The sequence below is a fragment of the Gopherus flavomarginatus genome, chromosome 1 (assembly GCF_025201925.1).
Source record: "Gopherus flavomarginatus isolate rGopFla2 chromosome 1, rGopFla2.mat.asm, whole genome shotgun sequence".
NCBI lineage: Eukaryota > Metazoa > Chordata > Testudines > Testudinidae > Gopherus > Gopherus flavomarginatus.
The window spans coordinates 206,946,298-206,967,805 of NC_066617.1; the positions used below are offsets into that span (position 1 = coordinate 206,946,298).

At 40.7% G+C, this 21,508-nt stretch overlaps 1 protein-coding gene across 4 annotated transcripts in view; it reads right to left on the reverse strand.

Moving 5' to 3' along the window:
• Positions 1-21,508, reverse strand: part of BRWD1 (bromodomain and WD repeat domain containing 1) — a 126,155-nt gene that overhangs the window by 71,681 nt on the left and 32,966 nt on the right. For all 4 annotated transcript variants that reach the window (XR_007768333.1, XM_050916259.1, XM_050916248.1 and 1 more), the window contains 9 exons: positions 20,483-20,611; positions 18,778-19,003; positions 17,662-17,847; positions 16,686-16,869; positions 15,286-15,379; positions 13,789-13,929; positions 11,742-11,827; positions 2,060-2,252; positions 26-151 (listed from right to left, as the gene is read on the reverse strand). Coding sequence is in view for 3 of the 4 variants with exons in the window: in XM_050916259.1 (XP_050772216.1) it covers positions 26-151; positions 2,060-2,252; positions 11,742-11,827; positions 13,789-13,929; positions 15,286-15,379; positions 16,686-16,869; positions 17,662-17,847; positions 18,778-19,003; positions 20,483-20,611 (1,365 nt within the window). In the remaining variant the exon portion in view is untranslated. The remainder of the gene's footprint in view (positions 1-25; positions 152-2,059; positions 2,253-11,741; positions 11,828-13,788; positions 13,930-15,285; positions 15,380-16,685; positions 16,870-17,661; positions 17,848-18,777; positions 19,004-20,482; positions 20,612-21,508) is intronic.

A 21,508-nucleotide genomic window follows, 5' to 3' on the forward strand; every position in this document is an offset into this window, starting at 1 on the left:
GCACTTTTTGAGCAAAGCCTCTCACCTCATCTCCCATTTGGGGAACAAAAGGAGATTTTCGAAGTGCTGTGTCAGTTATCCAAACAGGAGGATGGTAGTCATAAAACACATCTTCGTTTACTGGTTGCGTGGGAGTACTATTCTGCACATTCTGATAAACAGGATAGTTATACATTATAAATTATGTTCTTAGTGTAGTGTCATGAAAACTTGTTATCCAAGAATTTCTTCTAAAGTCTACACAAAGCTAATGCCATGAAACAATAATAAATTAAGCTCTATACAAAACCTTAAGACCAAAAATCTCCTAAAGCCCACATTTTGATACTCAAGTCTGGTATTCTGGTTCTCCCTATATTTGCAGTTCTTCCATTGTCATCATTAAGTTTGTCAACCATAAAGTATTTTACTCCCAATAAACTTGTAGGGCACAGTTCTCTCAGAGCTGCATGGTAGTTCTTAACGTGACTGTCAAAAAGACTTCTCTAATTTTTTAAACTACTGTTCCATTGTGCACTGTCTGGCAACTACATATTAATTATGTATATATGTCATTTTATTAAAACAAAAAACCTTCAGACTATTTAAATGTGTACCAAGTATAGCTTAAAGCAAAGAAATTCCAATTTATTATATATCTGCCACTTCAAAACTAATATTCAGAATCAAAGGTGATTATATAATCTTTGAGAAAAAACAGACTTACGTATAGATCACCATACATTTTATACTGTATGATGACATATTCGAAAGGCATGCTCTGGCCCTGGCTATAAGGAGTTGCAAAATCACCTGAAGCGCTTAAAGATTCCAGTTCTCCACATTATTACAGAATGCTATTTTCTACCACTTTAGAATTTACCAAGGAATTCAGGGTAAAATTCCCACCCTGTGCAGAGGGCCAGCACAAGGCCTATAAACCATTTAATATTTGTGCTGTTTTGAATACTTAAGTTATTTAAATGAATGATTATTTACACCCCTTTGGTGACAGGGCTGAGGTTCTAACCAGTTATTTTCTTTAATTTATTAAAAAAGTTCTTATCCCATATCAAGTATGGTGAACCATGTGATGTTTGACTAGGAGAATGACACTTCACTTTGGATGCAGAATTTGCCCTGGTTATTCTAGGACTGCTGAATTACTATAGTGCATTCTATGTGAGGCATACCTTGAAAAGATTCAGAAAGTGAAGCTGGTGCAGAATGCAATCACCTGTCTATTAAGCAGTACAGCATGCAGAAAGAACATTACATCAGTCTATTCTGCCTTTACTGCCTGCGAATAACTTTCCACAGAGTTTGAAGTGTTGGTTTTAAACAAAGCTTTCAATGGTTTGGGAACTGGTTACCAAGGAAGACACATCTGCTCTCTAACGTAATATTATTACAACCGTAATCAGTGGAGATGTCAGAGTTAGAGTCCCTTCAATGTAAAATAAAGTCATTTTGAAGAACAACCAAATTCCAGGGTCACAATTCTCAAGCCCAGATTTCTGGCCTTCTAGGCATCCGAATTTTCAAATAGGCACTGAAAAACAGTGGCAGGCTTATAAGTGGATCAGCTGGATATGGAAAGGTTTGTGTTGAGGATATTAAAATGGCAGTTCAATTAATTTGTTTTTTGATGTTTTTGTATCAAAAGCGGTTTTAAAATTCAGAAAAGCACCAAAAGTATTCTAAAATCTAAACAAATAAAACCCTTAAATATGTGCATTCCTTGCTTTTGTATTCAAAGCTGCTATAAAAGTGGTAGAGGGTAAGAAAAAACATCTGTTTAGACCCCATAATGGTGCGGAGGCTTTAGTTACCTGTTGTAAAGCAAAGTCCATAAAATTTAATTAGACAATGTAATGTTGTTGGGAGGCGAAAAGTCTTGAAAAGGTGAAGGAGCCCAAGGTTAACTTTAAGACAACCACAGTTAATAATATCACAAACACCTCTGCCTAATACGGAGGTAATGTATACAAACTCCATAAAGTCCAGGTACAAGAGATTTAAAACAAAAAGAGATATCGATGAAGAATTAAGTGAACAGAAGGAATGAACAGTATAATACCTCTTCCTGCTTTTTTGGTTTGGGTTTTTTCCTTCTTTTTCTTCTTCTCTTTGGAGGAAAAGATTTCTCTGCTGATACTTCATCTTCTGAAGTACTACAATATCTGATAGCTTTGCGTCGAGATGTTCGTACAGGAGGCTTGAGATTTATCCCTGCATCAGCTATCCAGTCAGAATATCTACTTGAAGAGTCACTGTTCATGGGGAAAATAATGGAAACAAATGGAATTTAGATATTCAAACAGCTGACAACTAGTTAAGAATGTTAAATTAATTCTAACAATATTTGTAGATGTAAAGTTCCCATTCCCTGTCCTAATCTTCAGTGGTTTTGGAGGTTGTCAGGAGGAGTAGACGAAGATTTAATTGCTGTGATACATTTCAAAAGAATTTCTAATTCCTTCACTTTGGCTAGCATTTTAACTTATGGCACTAATTCTTCAGTCACTAGCATGCAACTATGATATTTTTGTCCTTATAGAAATTCTGTACAACATTTAATGTGTTCCTGCACTGTATTTCAGAAGCAGGATTCCAATAAATAGGAACATCCTACCTACTCACAGGCAACAGAAGATACATACTTTCAGATATCTTTTATTTCATTGAGGGTTTAAAAAACAAAACAATTTCCTTTTCTAAAAGACATGCTAACCATAGTTTCTTATTGTTAGACAGGATTCCAACAAAAACAGCTGTAACTTGGCATGGACAGTCATCCCTGAGGATGAGAACAGTTTTGAAAAAATTGCGTTTGATTTAACAAAGTTTGAGAATTAGAATATGCCACACAAAATATATGCAAATTTTTATTTAGCTTATAGGCACAGACTTTAAGACATGCAGTGCACATTGTGTGCAGCTAACTAAATGCATACTTTTGAAGACAAGTCTGCTGATACCAAACATTTATAATTGTTAAATTATGGATTTCACCACGGCTTAGAAATCAGGCCAATTTAGAAGATGTTTGGATTAGTAGTTTTAATAGTAAAAAGAAACAGTTACTTACACTAACTGTTGTTCTTCAAAATATGATGCAGCCGTATATTCCAAGAAGGTCCACATGCACATTGGAGCCAGAGACTTTTGCCTAGCAATACCAGGACGTATGGTGCTCATGCCTCAGGCCTGTAGCCCCTTCCTTGGCTTACCCATTTCCAAGAACGGGATTTACACCAGCAGCCCAGGAAAAGACACCAAGGCAGAGGGGATGGAGGGTGGGTCGTGGAATTCAAGTCTGCCTCAAATCTCGAAGAACCACAGTCACAGAAAGTAACTGTTTCTTCTTCTTCGAGTAGATGCAGAAATGTATTCCAACTAGGTGACTCCAAGTAGTACCTCCATCCAGAAGCACGGCTCAGTCTACTTGAGCAAGGATCACAGGACCACTCTTCCAACATTATTGTCTGCTCTGGAAGAAGTGGTAATCACATAATCGTCCATAAATGTATGCATGGACAACCACATGGCTGCCCTACAAATGTTCAATATGGACATTTCATTTGGGAATGCCACTGACATTGCCCGTCTCTGATCAAATGTCCCTGAATCAGCTGAGGAGGCATAGCTGCTGCTATCTCATATGCTGTCTTAATGTAAGACATTAGCCATCTAGAGATTGTCTGCTCAGAGACAGCTTGTCCTTTCATGCAGTCCGTACGTACAAACAGGCAAAGTGAAGCCCGAAATTGTTCAGTCCTGTTCAGATGGAAGGATAGACAGCATCTAACGTCAAGGATATGGAGGCGTTGCTACTTCGTGGAAGAATGCAGATTAGGAAAAAATACAGGCAAATACATCGCTTGGTTCAAATGAAACAGAAACCACCTTGGATACAAACTTTGGGAGTGGCTGAAGCGTAACCATGTCCCTGAAGAACTGCATGTAAGGAGGCCCAGACATCAGGGCCTGTAACTAACATGCCCTTCTGACAGAGGTAATGGCTATCGAGAAAGCAGTTTTTTGACACAGAACAGGCAGAAGACAGGAAGCAAGGGGCTCGAATGGAGACCCCATTAGAGCCGCTAAAACAGTGTTCAGGTCCCACAAAGGGTTCGGCTCTCGGACTGGAGGATGCAAGTGGAGAAGCCCTTTCAGAGATCGTGTCACCTTGCACTGGAGAAAACCAATTTTCCTTGGATAGGTGGATGAAACACTGATATTGCTGCTAAGTGCATTCGCAGACCTGGTCTACACTACGCATTTAAACTGAATTTAGCAGCGTTAAACCAATTTAACCCTGCACCCGTCCACACAACAAAGCCCTTTATATCGAAATAAAGAGCTCTTTAAACCAGTTTCTGTACTCCTCCCCGACAAGAGGAGTAGTGCTGAAATCGGTATTGCCATGTCGGATTAGGGTTAGTATGGCCACAAATCGACGGTATTGGCCTCCGGGCACTATCCCACAGTGCACTATTGTGACCGCTCTAGAAAGCAATCTGAACTCGGATACACTGGCCAGGTAGACAGGAAAAGCCCAGCAAACTTTTGAATTTCATTTCCTGTTTGCCCAGCGTGGAGCTCTGATCAGCACGGATGGCGATGCAGTCCCAAATCCAAAAAGAGCTCCAGCATGGCCATACGGGAGATACTGGATCTGATCGCTGTATGGGGAGACAAATCTGTTCTATCAGAGCTCCGTTACAGAAGACGAAATGACAAAGCATTTGAAAAAATCTCCAGGTTATGATACAGAGTCCACAGCACAGTGCTGTGTGACAAGCGTTAACGGAAAGCCAAAGAATCAAATAGACACTCATGGAGGGAGGGAGGGGGACTGAGGACTCGAGCTATCCCACAGTCCCCGCAGTCTCAGAAAAGCATCTGCATTCTTGGCTGAGCTCCCAATGCTGAAGGGTCAAAAATATTGTCGGCAGTAGTACAGGGAATATGTCATCAATTTACCCCCCTCCCTCCCTCAAAGAAAAGGGAAAATCGTTTCTCGCCACTTTTCAATGTCACCGTATGTCTACTGGATGCTGCTGGTAGACAGGTTGCTGCAGCGCTAAACAGCAGCATCCTCTCCCCTCCACTCCCCTCCCTGGTGGCAGACGGTACAGTACAAAATGACTGATAGCCGTCCTCATCATCATCCCGTGAGTGCTCCTGGCTGGCCTCGGTGAGGTCGGCTGGGGCGCCTGGGTAAAAATGGGAATGAATCCCTGTCATTCCTGGCAGACGGTACAAAATGCTGGGTATCCGTCTTCATCATAGCAGCTGGAGCCTGAGCTTCATCAGTGCCCCCTTCCCCCTCCTTTCGTGTCTAAAGAAAAGATTCTGTACTCCCTGGACTATCAGAGCAGCGGGAGGTTGCCTCCCCTTCATTTTATCTCACTAAAAAGTCAGTGTTTCTTATTCCTGCATTCTTTGTTACTTCATCACACACATGGGGGGAACACTGCCACGGTAGCCCAGGAGGGGTGTGGGAGGAGGGAAGCAACAGGTGGGGTTGTTGCAGGGACACTCCCTAGAATGACATGCAGCTCATCATTTCTGCGGGATCTCTGGGGCTTTGACCTGGAGCGGCTGTGCTCTCTGGCTCTCTAGTAGACTTGCCCCATATTCTAGGCAGGACTGACTATTTTTAGACAAAACAAAGAAAGGAATGACCTGAGGAGTCATTCCCATTTTTGTCCATGTGCCGCCGGCTGACCTCAGCGAAGCCAGCCAGGAGCATCCATGACAGCAGCAGGCGGTACAAAATGCTTGATAACCATCATCTCAACGCCAATTTACAATGGCAGACAGTGCAATAGGGGATGGTAACCATCTCCGCTACCTTGCAAAAGCAAATGAATTCTGCTGTGTAGCAGTGCAGTACCGCCTCTGTCAGCAGCATCCAGTACACCTACGGTGACAGTGACAAAAGGCAAAACAGGCTCCATGGTTGCCATGCTATGGCGTCTGCCAGGGCAATCCAGGGAAAAAGGGCACGAAATGATTGTCTGCCGTTGCTTTCACAGGGGAAGGATTGAGTGACATTTACTCAGAATCACCCACAACACTGTTTTTGCACCATCATGCATTCGGATCTCAACCCAGAATTCCAACGGGCGGGGGAGACTGCGGGAACTATGGGATAGCTACCCACAGTGCAACGCTCCAGAAGCTGACGCTAGCCTTGGTACTCGGACGCACACCGCCGAATTATTGTGCTTTGTGTGGCCGCGTGCACTCGACTTTATACAATCTGTTTTACAAAACCGGTTTATGTAAAATCGGAATAATCCTGTAGTGTAGACATACCCTCAGAGAACTGAGTGCTATGCCCAATTCTTGATGATGTAACAGGTACTCTAAGATGGCCTGGATGGAAGCCTCTGCTGGATGGGTCCCCATGGGCCAAAGATGACATGGAAAACCTCTTCCATTTTGCCAAGTAGGGTGTTCTAGTAGAAAGCTTCCTATTATTAAGTAGGACCTGTTGGACGGACTCCCAGCAACACTCATCCTCCTTATTCAGCCATCCCATAAAGGTGCAATGAGCAGATCACTGAATGCAGGGTAGATGTAGTCCTTTCTGAGGAGGTTGGGAAGAAGAGGAAGCAGCATGGGAGGCTGAACAGACAGAGTGAGGAGATCTGAGAACCAGTGCTGCTTCAGTCATGCCAGGGCAATGAGGATGAGTCTAGCTCAATTCACCTTCAGCTTGATAATGACCTGGGGAAGGACTGGGATAGGAGGGGATGCATATAGCAGAGTCGACTTCCAGCTGCAGTCAAGGCATCAGAGAGAGAGCACACAGGATGAGTCCCTCCTGAAAGCAGAATAGGCAACACTTTCTGTTTTCCCTCGTCAAAGAGGTCAATTGTGGGAACGCCCCACATTGTGAACATCAGCCAAAAGACTTCGGTCTTTAAGGACCACTCATGGTTGGGAAAAAAATCCCTGGTGAGATGATCAGCAAGACGGTTCTTGACCCCTGGTATGGGAACAGTTATCTGGGTGATGTCTCTTCAATACAGAACTGCCACATGTTGATCACCTCCAGGCAGAATGATCTGGAGTGAGCGCCCCCTTATCTGTTCATATAATACATTGTGGTGGTATTGACCTTAAGTATGTGAACCACTCAATGCCTGATCTGGTCCTGGAAGGCATAACACGCATTGTGGACGGCCCGAAGCTCAACATACTGATATGGAGTAAGGCCTTCTGTTCTGATCACAGATCCTGCAACTGCAGCAAGTCCAGATGTGCTCCCCAAAGCCAGAAGGAACGTGACGGTAACCAATAACTTGGTCAGAAAAGGCTGAGCGAAGGTGACTTCTTGCCCATAATACATGGAGAGTCCCACCAGAGCAAGGACTGCAGGACTGACGAAGGAAGGCGAACCAACCTGCCTAGAGAATGTGGGGCAGGGCAGTAAACCATCCTGAGCCACATCTGGCAAGATAGACTACGTGCAGACATGTGGCCCAACAGGCAGGCTCAGGCACATGCAGACTGTGGTGGATGGTTATGATTGCAAACTGAGACACAGCTAGTGAATCGTCTGAAAGCAGTTGGTCAACAGGAATGTCCTTGGCCTCATGGAATCTAACAGGGCCCCAGTGAACTATTTGCTGAGTGGAAGTGGAGGTCAACTTCATGGTGTTTAGTTTGAGACCCAAATGGTCGAGTAAGCATAGCGTGGTTTCGGCGTGGGCGAAAACCTACTCTCTGGAGCTACCTTCAGCAACCAGTCATCAACATAGGGGAAGATACGGATTCTCTTCCTCCTGAGGTACACCATGACCACTGCCATTCATTTGGTGAAAACCCAGGGGACAGAAGAGAGCCCAGGCAAGAGAACTGTGTACTGAAAGCGGTAGTCTCCTACCATTAAGCGAAGAGATTTCCTGTAACTCGGCAGAATGACCACATGAAAGTAGGCATCTGCAAAGTCCACAACAGTGAACCACTCATTCTGAGACAAAACAGGGAGGATAGCTGATAGAGTGACCACACAGAACTTCATGTGCTTGATTAATTTGCTGAGTTCACGGAGGTCAAGGCCAGGCCTAATCCCATCCTTGGATTTCGGTATCAGGAAATACTGGGAGTAAAACTCGCAACCGTAGCATTCTCACAGAACCTCCTCCACCACTCCCAATGCTACCAGAGAGCTGACCTGCTTGAAGAGCAGCATCTCATGATTGGGGCCCTTAAAGAAGGATGGAGAGAGGGTGTGGGTGTGGAGACAAACTGGTTGGCATAACCTGATCTGACAGTGTATAGGACACAGTGGTCAGACATTATCAAGACCCAGGCACTGTAAAAGTGGGACAGCCTGTCCCCAAACGAACGAGTGGATGACAAGGGAAAAACAACAACTGGAACAGGGTTCTAGACCAACAAGTCAAAATGTGTGCTTCCCAGATATCAAAAGGAGGGTGTGCAGAGAGGCCAGGCCCCGAGCTCGAGAGCTTCCTCTTGTGAGACTTACTCCTCGTCCTGGGGTAGACTCAATGTCTTGGCGGGAAGGGGTGCTGTGGCCTGTATGGCTGCTGTTGCTGTGCCCCGTAATGGTGTCTCTGCGCGGATGGCATACACACCCCCAGCTACCTTAGGGTAGCCCATGAAGCCTTAAAGGAATGCAAGGTTTCATCAGTCGTGTCCAAAAACAAGACCTTATAAATTGAACGGCAAGTCCTCAATAGCTTGCTGGACATGCAGCGCAATTCCTGAGTTCTAGAGCCAGGAAATCCTCCTCTTAGTAATTTTCCAAAGCCATCACCCTGACAAAGTGTCCATCACATGAAGGGCAGATTGCAATGACTTTTTACCACTAAGCAGCCCTCAACAACAAAACAATCGAAATGCATCCTGGGAAGCCTGAGGCAACTGCTCCTTAAATTTGGCCATAGCCGACCAATTGGGGAAGTCATATTTGGCGAGCAGGACTTGCTGGCTTACGATCCTCATCTGCAGTGATGATGAGAAGTATATATTCCTGCCTAAAAGATCTAGGCACTTTGAGTTTCTGTCCTTGGAGGACGACCTGAATCTGCTCTGCTGAGCCCTGTCATTCACGGCTGTGACCATCAGGGAGTTCAGGGCCAGATGAGAATAAAACCCTTTTTATCTCTGTACCGGCACAAAATAGCTCTTCTCCAACCACCTGGCCATGAGTGATATCAAGGCGTGCCTCATTAATAGGGAGGGCCACTCTCCCAGGGACAGAGGATTGGAGAATGTCCACGAGTTTATGGGTATTCTCCTGGAGAAACTCCACATGAATACCCAGCGACAAGGCCACCTGACATAACAGGTCCTGGTATGGAACCATCTGTGTTGTTGACTGCGTCGGTGCCGAGGACGGACTCAGTACCGAAGACCCTTGTACCCTTGTCTCTGGTACCATGTCCATACCAAGCCCCAGAATGAGTGCTTTGTGGTTCAGTGCTGAGACTTCAGCGGCACACTCCAGCTGAAGGGCTATCATGGACACCAGCCTTGAAGTCTTGAACCAGCAGCAAGGACAGGACGAAAGGGCAAAGTAGGTCTGCCTCAGTCTGGTATGTCAACACCACTGACACTGTCAGTACCAGCATTGTTCTCATTGTACTAGCCTCAACAGATGCCTGGAACCAAAGTTGGTGGTATGAGGTGTCTGCCCTTCCCTCCACTCTACCAATGAGGCGTCAGAAGCTTCAGTACTGGGTCAGGCCTCATGGATTGCTCAACCAGGTGCTGCTTAAGGCAAACGTCCTGTGCCACGTAAGTCCTCTTTCTGAATGATCTGCAGATCAAACAGTGCTCCTTAAGATGAGTTTCACCAAGGCACAGCAAGCACCATGTGTGGGGGTCACTGTTAGGAATCTCCACTCTCCACAAATGGCAATGCTTGAACTCAGGTAAGGGCATCACTGGGGAGGACTGCCACTAACAGTATGCTATATACTAATTACGAGGTTGTGAAGCGAGACCCACACAGAGCTCCGACTTCAGCTGACTAGTGGTGAGAAGGAAACAGAGTGGTCAGGACAGCACTACCTCATATAGCCAAGGGATGGGTTACAAACATGAGTGCAGTCACTTTACTTGGAATACATGGCTGCATCTACTCAAAGAACAATGCTGGAAAACTCTGGTATCACTAAGTCTTCTGCACTGGCACAGAAACATGTACACAGCTTAAAACAGATATTAACCAAATCACGCCTATAAATTCTTAAAGGACACAGTTATGACATTAAAAGGTGAAACTTGCCCGTGCTTTCTCTTGTCTATTAGCCCTACTACTGGGGACATCTTCCAACTTTTTCCTTTACAAGCCTATGAAATTAAATGTAAAAGGACTCACTAGTCACAGATCCTTAATATGCACTGAAGACTCACATCAGGAAATAAAAATTCTGCATTTCTCATATTAAAACAATATATGTCACCACACATTCTTACATTCACAAACTGTATTTGAGAAAGTGTGGTATCAGACTACTTAACTTTTGTATTTGCTGATTTCTGAGTCCTTAATTTATCTTATGCACTTCTTATGATAAATTTGAGAGCTGGCCTCAATTCAACAAGATGAAATTTAAAGACGACAAATGCAAAGTACTTCACTTAGGAAGGATAAAATCCAATGCACAACTACAAAATGGGGAATAACTGGTTTGGTGGTAGTACTCCTGAAAAGGATCTGGGGGCTACAGTGAATCACAAACTGAATACGAGTCAATGTGATGCAGTTTTGAAAAAGGTTAATATTCTAAGGTATATTAACAAGCATGCTGTATGTAAGTCAAGGGAGGTAATTGTCCCACTCTATTTGGCATTGGTCAGGTCTCAGCTGGAGTACAGTGTCCAGTTTTGGGCGCCATACTTTTGGAAAGATGTGAACAAACTGGAGAGAGTCCAAAGGAAAGCAACAAAAATTATAAGAAGTTTAGAAAACCTGAGCTATGAGGAAAGGTTAAAAACTGGCCATGTTCAGTTTTGAGAAAAGACGACAGGGGGGTGGGACCTGATAGTCTTTAAATATTTAATGACTGTTATATAGAGGACTGATCAATTGTTCTCTATAACCGCTGAAGTTAGGACAAGTAGTAACGGGCTTAATCTACAGCAAGGGAGATTAGGTTAGATATTAGGAACAATTTTCTAACTATAAGGGTCGTTAAGCCCTGGAATAGATTTCCAAGGGAGGCTGTGGAATCCCCTAACACTGGAGGTTTTAAAAGAACAGATTAGACAAACAAGTGTCAGGGATGGTTGAGATTTACTTGGTACTGCCTCAGTGCAGAGGACTGGACTCGACTTCTTAAGGTCCCTTCCAGGCCTACATTTCTATGAATGATGATAAAAGTCACTGTGATAATTCGAACATCAACTTTTTAACTTTAATGTTGCCTTAACAAGATATTTGTATTTAGCATACACAAAATGTGGTTTCACTTTTTAAAAAACAATCATTTCAGTAAGAGTAAAGAAGTGAATATTGGCGAGGTTTCTTGTTTTACACACACACCCACACACACACAGAGGTCCCTTGACTGAGCATCTTCCTTGATTGCTGGTAAAAAGCCCCTAATCCCAGGGTGTTTTCAGAAAATGGATTTCTTCAAGTAACCTAATCATGCTAGAACTTTATATGGGAGATTTTAATCTACATTTGTGTAGACATTGAAAAACAAAACTTGACAACAGTCAGGAGAGACTTATGTGAGAAAGTGGAAATTTTTTTTTTTTACCTAGAACTGTTACTGTTGCTTTTCTTGTCACTTTTCCATTCTTCCTCCTCATCAGAGGAACCTGAGCCTTCACTTTCTTCTGCCTCCTGGATTTAAAAAAAGAAAAAAAAAAAAAAAAAAGTTTAGCTGACTATCAATCCTAAATTTTTTTTTTTTTTGCAGTGCATATTGTAAGTTCTATATTGTTTTAAACACTAAGATAGCATCCATAAGGGGATGGGAAGATATCAAGTTAAAAAGAGATCTCCTTACTGTGTTAAAAAATAACAAATTATTAAAAATAGTGAAGTAAAATTCTTTAATTTCTATTTGAGCTGACTTCCTCAATACTAATACAAACTAGCACTGCACATTAAATTATTCAGCATGAGTAGACTGTACAGAAACACACGGGCCATAAAAACTGTTCCAGTGGTTTCCAAGGCTACAACAGCCCCCTTCCCAGTGGTAATCTCACTTTTTTGCCTATGAATACCTTAGCACTCCTTGATTGCACACACTTTGCAAGATTGCAAATTATATTTCAAAATGAGTATTAATATATCTTACACTGACTTCATGAGGACATCAAGAGTCTATGACAGAACCTGGCTCACTTAGCATGCAAAAGAAGAATTTAAAGTGATAGAGGAAGGAGATCCACAAATGGAAAAATACCATGCCCCTCTTCCCCATAAAAACAAACTGTAAATTTGTTTTCCTTAAATATTTCATACAAGATGGGCATGGTGATTTTGTAAATTTTCAGCATATTGACTGGCCTTGTATTTAATTTTTTTAAAAAGTAAAACAATGTATATTTAAATACAAAATGGATTACATGGTATGTGAAATATCCCCCAATATACTGCAGAAGTTTTAACATTTCCTGCAATTTCTGCCCATGTGAATTTCAGATTCCTAGGAGCAATAGCACATTGTGAATTTAAGGACTGCTTTTTTAAATAGACCTAGTAACTTGGTATCAGCATGAGGGCTATCAGAGCTGGTCATGACTCAGGTTGTATCCTACAGCATACTACACAAAACACACGTTAAAAGAAAATAATTAAGGATGCAGAGTCAAGCACTCAAGGTTAAGAAATGACAGAATTAAGGTTGCCTGTGCATTCAACTGCCTTAACCCTGATACCGTCCTTTACTCCTGCAACTCCCTGCCTCATTCACTATACATTTTTTGACTTTCAACAGATGAAGCAGGGTTCCTACAGTCTCTTCATACACAACCCTGATTCAACCCCATAGCATAGCTACCAGTCTCTCCCCCTGGCTTCAACTACCATATTTCCCAGCCCCAGTTCTTCAATCCCCACCTTTGGCTCTTGTTCCCTCTGCATTTGAGGGGCAACACGGTGCGGCACAAGAGTGTCTCACTGCTTTTTGTTCCTATGCCCAACACCACCGCAGCCAGGAGCAGCACTTATAGGGAAACTCCTGCTCAACCCCTGCCCAACACAGACAGAATCTTTGGAGAATTTAGCTGCCAAATTCCAAGTCACTACTGAGCATATGCAAACATACTTGTTTTCGAAGAATTATAAACTTGGATACATTTTGGCAGTTTTCCCACAGAACAACAAAAGACATCTGAAACCAGGGGGTAGCCAATTCCAAATCCCTACTACAAAGCATAAAGGCATTAGAGTGTCTCAATGAAACAATTGAGGATTTTTTTGTTTTGTTTTTTTAACAATAGGAAAAAATATGTTGTTTTGCAAATCTCGTTCTTGGAAATGGGTAAGCTATTTTTGCTGAAACTTTCAGAAGTGTTCAACCTGAGGCAGATGACTGGCATGGAAAATAGCAGCCCAACAGAGTTTGGCACAGTATTTATAAACAACTGAAAGCAAGGTTTTATAACAGAAGTGTTGGGCAATCTAGAGCACTGGTAATATCTGTTGACAGTTAACATATTATAGAAATATTTGTTCCTGTAAAACAGGGATGCATGCACTTTCTGCAACAGAAATCTGACATTTTATGAAACTTTCAGGATACTTTCCACTAACTCCAGTTACTAAATTGAAGAATTTGGAAAAGCACTCACCTGGTTTATAAAGCCAAAACAGTCATCCCTTTCCTCATCAGATGAATCAAGTTGTTGTGTGTTATTCCGTGTTCGATAACTTGGATATTTACGCCTATGTAGTCTACGCTTGGATTGTATCAGTGAAGCTTCAGAGTCACTCTAATTTATGCAGAAGTAAAAAGTAAGGTGTGACAGAGAAAGATACAATGCTGAATTAATGCAATTCAATTTCTGCATAAATACATAAGTTAAATATAGCTTTGCAATATGAAAGAAAATTTTATAGACTTGTAACAAATATTGTGAACGTACACAAACTTGAAGAGTATCTATTCTTGAAGAGCTGAGGTCTAACAAGTTATTCAGAGTTCCCACTTTGTTTAAATGTGGTACACCTTAAGGTAGAGTCAAAATCCTAATGCTGTAAGTTTTAAAAAAAGATTTAAACAGTAATTATAGTTGTGTAGTGAAATTGATTATTTACATAAACAGGACTCCTAGTTTATTCTGTAGTTCGATTATCTGCTGCGGAATTGAGGGCCAATTTATGAAATTAAAGAAAAATAATGTCATATGAGAAGATACCTTTCTTTATAGTTGCATTGATTGTAAGCCAAAAACAAGGAGTTGTTTTAAATATAAAAATAAGCTCTTATTTTGACAATATAGATCAAAATAAGAAATAGTTCTTCTGAATTGGTGAGAAAGGCTGGCCACTTTCAAGGTTCAATTTTTTAAGAAGTTATTATAAATTGATAGTGGTTATTTTACAACCTAATAGAACTTGCTGCAAATCCACCATTTCATTTACCATTAGTAGCATACCAATTTGAAATCTACTCAATTAAAAAAAAAAAAGGTTAACAGTAACTAGATATTTTACCTGTCACCAAATCGCCCTGCTAAGTTTGGCTTACAGTTTTACAATCACGTTTTCCTATTTAAACCATTCTGTCTTGTGTGGGCCTTTCCAACGAACAACAGAAAAGGAAAAACTGACTGACTGACTGACTGACTATCTAGGAATAACCCTGAAACTGATTGCACACAAAATGCCGTCAAATCCACAAAGTAATCTGCAAAAGAAAAGTGATACTAGACTACTATTCTGAATTAATTTCTATGAACTCTGAAGATATCATCCTGGAGGATTCTCACTATTTTTACACTCATTAGTACTGTATGTGACTGGGAAAACTGCCCTATCTATACAGTCTTGAATCCTTTAATACAATAAATAGCAACATCAAGTCCAGTCCAGGCCCGCTCTTGACTGTCAGACAAGCTGCCAACCAAGTTCCAGTTAGTGGATGGAGGAAGGTCAAACTCCCAGAAAAAACACACACCAATTCAAGGGAGTCACCATAAAATAAAAAATTTACCAGAAAAATGGGGCATTGGGGTCTGGGAGAATCCTGTAAGATGATATCTTCAGAGACGCGTAGGTACTTTTTCAACTCGCGGCTCTCTCATGCAGATGTTAAGAGCTCATCATTCACTATTTCTGTTTCATACCTTTTCTGAGAACTGGAATGTCTTCCTTTTCCTCTCTGTTGCATAGAGCTCTCTCTCTTCCTCTCCTTTTGCAATCCGGTACTCCTCTTGTTTTCTACAAGAGATTTTTGAAACTTGTCAAAATAAAAGTAAAAATCACAATTATGAAAGCAAATTGAGTAGTTACAGGTTTGTCTTCTTTAAAATACTTTATATTCTGACACTGGACCTAGCAAAATTGACAGTTTAAATGTCCAAATTTTATTCTCTCTTGGAATGGTTATAACACGATGGAGAAATTCTATGGTTTCTAAATATTTAGGGCTTTTATATAGCTATCAATTCATAAAGAAAAAACTCTCCTCACACATTGATAAGAAGGATTTGCAAGAGGATTTTTCTCCCAAATTCACCACTATCCCTTGTAGGATGAAATTACTTTCCCCTTCCCTCCCCCTCCCTCCATTTTCAATCTATGGTCCCATCAATAGAAGTAGGTTCAAACATATGGATAGATCACCTCCATTACACATCTTTTTGGTCCCATCTACACTACTTGAATCACACTAACAGGCACCATGTAGTGATAGGCACCAAGAACATATTTTCTGTTTGCAAAGCAACAGGTTTCTAGATTTTTCTTTTGAACATGCTGGCCAAGTAATCTTAGCTGATACCATTTAACACTAGAGGGTTTGCTTCTCTTCCTCTCTACAATCACCAGGCTTTGCAAGCAGGTGATGACAACAACAGGAGTTCCCACTTTCCCTTTTTCAGACACCTGGCTCTGAGGCTAGGATGAAGGAAAAAGGCTTTTTATAGCCCCTCTGGCTACAAGTGCTGCTGTTTCTTATCCTCAGCAACAAATGCACCTTCTCTTCCTCTTAGGCATTTAATGCTCCTGTACGAAAACAGCAGCCAGCTGTCTTCAAGAACCTTCTGTTGCCTCCTGTTCAGGCAGTGCTCCTCCTGTGTTGCTGATGGATAGCAACTCAAACCAGCAGAGGAGACGATCAGGAGCCTCCCAAAGATTTTTTTGAAACTTTCCAATTTACTGAATGTAACCCTATAACCCTCACTTTTCTGGAAAATGAGGAGCATTCAGTGAACCTAACTACTCTTTCAATTCTTTTGGAACATACTTCATTGTTTGCAGTAAACCCTCTTACATGCTCAAGTTATTTTCCAACTAGTCAGTTCTCCCTTCACCCTTATTTCACATACATTTTCCAACTTAGTTTTGAATGCAACTGAAATTAATATTTAGTAATTTCAATTTGCACTAGAGTATTTTTTAGCGTAGGCCTAATAGCAGTGAATAAAGGAGAACATAAAGGTGTTAAACATATGGGGTAATATTGATAGCAACCTCATTTAAAAAAAAAATGTCCTTCATATGAGCCAGCTAGATTTTCACACACCTGAATAAATGCAGTGGTATTTCTGGTACAACTACTCTTCGTTTCCAAGCTTGAAGGTCTCGCTCTGTGGCAATTTGACTTCGTGGAGCATTCTGATGCATTTGACGTACACCTTCCACTTGCCCACTGCGACGCAGACCAATATTGGGGGGGGACTGGATGTCTAAACTTGGCCTTCTAAAACCTTAAAAAAAAAATAGATAAAAGAGTAAAAAAATCTTCTGCCACCGGACAGCTTTGGTGTCTAGTTTGCCCCAATTGTTTGACTGTAAATTAGAAATTAAACATTCTCCAACGAAAGAAAGCTCACAGGAAACATGTTGAAGAATCGAAACTTTGTGAATGGATTGCCTTCTCTGGTGATAAATATATCTGGGATTTCAAGCTGTTTTAAAAATCTTTATATTACTTCCACTGCTACTTTCAAACCCTAATGAAAGGCAGCACAATATGAAAGATGTTCTGAGTTTTTCCTGCTGATTTTGCACCAACAGCTAGCTAGCTAATTAAATACCATGTCCAGCATGACACTTATATAGTCATAGGTACATACACATTGAACAGAACCATGTTCATTTTAAATCCACTTGAAGTCCACAAGGTAAAGAAACCATTACTCAATGAAAAGACAATTTTGCAAACTTTAGAAAAATACAAGTAAAAAATGAGTTTCAAGAACTCTTGAAATATTACAGTACTCTACATATATCCTTAAATATTTAGCTGCCTGCAACCAAAATCAACGCTTTTTGTATGTTTAAGGTTGTATGTACCAAAAGCTGGAGATTCAATCTTTTCAGATACATTTACAGAAGTATCTGGAGGTGTTTTAGCCCAAAAGGCACAGCAAAAATCTCAATTTTAGACTAGAACCCATGTGGACTATTTCATACTCAAAAGTAGCACAAAAAACTCTTCAGATGAAGTGATTTCCCTCTCCCCACACCTAAACAAATATTTACCAGTATTTACTGACCTCTGCTAGGCGTTCCTTCCCCATTCTGTAGTCCATTTGGAACAACTTCTTGATCTGATCCAGTTCTTTGGTCTTGCTGTAGCTGTAATTGTCTTATCATGCCATCAAGAATGTTGGGTTCCAGATTTTGTTCATCCTGGTCAACAGTTTGCTGGCCTATCACTTGCTCAACAACCTCTCCATCACCTGGCAAATTTAACACAAACCACAAGCAAACTGGTTAACTGCCATAGACCTAAAGTTGGCTGTGCTGATCACCTTCACAGTACACCTTAAAAATTAAGCTCTTCTAAAACTGAGTACTTGAGGATAATTCTGAAGCGTAACGTAGATAGTCATCCACAAGTTATTTATATTACTTAATATTTTTAAAAGGACACATTTACCAAACCTAAAATGAACAGAAATAATTCATGAGTTTTAAAAAACATATATGCCCTGCAACAGCGGCAACTCAAATATGGCATCAGAAAATGAAATTAACCAAAAAACCTCCATAAAAACGTGAAACAGACTATTTTCCACTGTTTACTCTTTGCATTTATTGGTCTGGAGAAACAACATAAAAGCAAATTAGATTAATAAACTGTCAATTTTAAGATGTTACTCATACCACAGGCAAAGATTTTTTTGTTATTGTTTGTAATATTGTCTCTTAATGTGTCTTAATTGTAATGTGTCTCAAACTTCTTTACTGATTCTTGCATATCCATGCTATGGTTGCATACAGCCAGGAAACCAGTTATAAACTAAAAGACACTAGACAGATGAAATATTTTGTTCCAAAGAACTCACACCTTTTCAATTTGAGCTAAACCACCACCTTCATTACCTGTCAGTGTATTAGTGATTATAGCTTCTTTGTAAACCAGCAACTAGAAGCTGAAACTATAGCAAATACTCTTGATCAGACAATATTACATCCAATAGACATTTGTGTTACAAGACAATATATTACAGTTGCATTAAAACCCAACTACATAAATCTCAAGTAAAATATATAAATAACTTCGAGGTAAATGTAGAACATTAATCTTTTCCTATTCAAAAGAATGTAATGATTCCAAAGTCCAGTCAGACACAGACAGATCCCGAAGTTGAAATTACTATTCTTACTTGTTGCTATATATCCCAGTTGAGGAATCAAATGTTCGTCTGCACAGTTCTCTCTTCCTGGTACTAATCTCTGGTATTTTGTTGGATGAGGGTTTCCATCCACATCTACTAAGAACGGAGGTGGCATGAGATGAGGAGCCTGTTGTGTCTGCTCATCTAGGACATAATTGTTAGCGTCTCGAATCAATGGTCGGTAGTCAGTGTGGAAGAACATCTGATCAGGAATCTGGAATGAAGCTTGCATATTATCAACTTGAAAAAAAGGTATGTTAAAGAACTTGTATGCAGAAGAAATTTATACTAAGTTTACCTCCTACTGCGACAATGGATATAGAAACAACAGAGTCAGGTGGCAGCTTAAAAACTAATAGATTTATTTGGGCATAAGCTTTCGTGGGTAAAAAACACACTTCACTTCCTTTTTTCTTCCACTTCTTTTTACCTACGAAAGCTTATGCTCAAATAAATCTGTTAGTCTTTAAGGTGCCACCATACTCCTTGTTTTTCTGGATACAGACTACCACGGCAACCCCTTGATAACTGGTATAAAGTAGGGACTGCAACCTTTAGCACGTGGATCACCAGGGCAAGCCCCCTGACAGGCCGGGCTGGTTTGTTTACCTGCCGCATCAGCAGGTTTGGCCGATTGCGGCTCCCATTGGCCGCGCTTCACTGCTCCAGGCCTATGAAGTGGCAGAAAGCAGCAGCCAGCACATCCCTCGGCCCACACTGCTTCCCGCAGCCCCCACTGGCCTCCGACAGCGAACCGCGGCCAGTGGGCGTTGCGATCGGCCGAATGTGCACATGTGGCAAGTAAACAAACCAGCCCGGCCCACCAGGGGGCTTACCTTGGCGAGCCGCATGCCAAAGGTTGCCAATCCCTGGTACAGAGACCAAGTTCTCAAAAGGAAAAACACCACACAAAGATCCTATGCCATCCTAGATTTGCGTTGCTCTGACGATATCATATCCCTCATAAAAGAAAGGAATATTGATACGCAAGCAGTTAAAAGTATTCAGTATGTTGGTCTTTGAGAGGATAATACATTGAAAGTTCTGCAATCCTATATTAAATAAAATCGCTGCTCTACCCTGAAAAGTAACTATAAAACAGCAAATTTCCATTTTTTAATTTAACATTTAGCAAACATTTGCTTTGTTTCCATCTAAACACATGGTTCTCCAACTGCTAACCAACAAATTTGCTGTGGGATCTCAAAGTCAGGCAAGGTTCTTTCTTCATCAAGAATTAGCAGCAGAAACAAAGATTCTGCAATCAAAATTAAGCCTTCAGTTACATCCAAGTAACTGCACTGAAGTAAAATAGGAGGCAAAAAAGTGTCAAAGAGCTAACAGTCCGAACTTTTATTATTGATGGTGATAAGCAAGAAGAAATGAACCACTTTTCCCTTTTTGATCCCAAGTTGAATAGGTAGGAGAGTTAGGAAAAAAACCCCTCAAATGATAAATTTGGAACAAGAGTAGTAATTTTTTTTTTTTTAAAACAGAATGTTTGTTTTACTATAGACTGGCACTTCAGACATTCTTCTAAGAGAAAAATAACTGCTTATTAAGCAAAGCAAAAAAAAACAAACCAGAAGTCAAGATAGTAAATACATATATCCAAGTTTGCAGTATATTTTTCACATGAATTCATTTATTTCTCTAGTCATCATCACAAATGTCAACTGAAACCTGAACTTACCTTTTCATAAGGCTTGTTACACCCAAAACCAAATATCAACAGATGCCCATGAGAATCTGTACAGGCAAAATGTTGTCCATCTGATGAAAACTTGCAGTCAAAAACAGCACCATGTCCTTGTCCTTCAATCTAGATTGAAGAAATGAAACTAAAGGTAGGCTGTGTCATATTTTTTGAAACAAGCAATATTGTACAGCCTTATCCAAACTTCAATTACCAGAGACTCCCTGTTATTTAAAAACAAGGTCATGTATCTCCTACTATATGTTACAATGAATTTTTTTTTGTGACATTCAGTGTATTTAACGTTCCTCATTACATGATAATTAGGACTCCGATCTTGGAATTGGATCTGCATCGAAAGACCCTTAACACCTGTAGAGTCTCTCTGAAATCAGCTCCACTTTGCAAAGCAGCAGTATTCACCCATGCAGATGTGATTACAAGCTTGGGCCCCATCAAGTAACGTACCACCAAATACGGCTGAGAGGGGAATATGAGAAATTTAGAGATTTATCCTAGGTCTCTACCATATGTAACCTATTCTCAGTATAAATAAAGAGGAACATAAAATTATATTTAGACTGCAAAATCAAGAATGTATAGTCAGCTATTTCATTTTCTAGATAGGTCCACATTTTAAGAGAGACTTATTTAAGGTTGTGGATCTACTGTAATTTGAACTACAATAGCTAAAAACATGCTTTTTACAAAGCTTTATATTTTTTAACAAAGACACTAATATCATATGCTACTTTTTAAAGCACCTCACTGCTATAGCACTTTACAAATATATCCTCAAGACAAAATGCAAGATACAAAGCCAATCCCTTATTGTCTACATCTAGAAAGGAACAAAAAAAGTGTGAACAGTGGTTATACAAGCACAACTTGGGGAAAAAATAAGTTATTTAAAAGTGGAGAAGGATGGGCTAAGACACCTGTCAAGAATAAAGTGAGCTCCATATAGTTTGGCGAACCACAAAAAAAAGGAACCATCACTTGCTGCCTTAAATGACAGCAGCA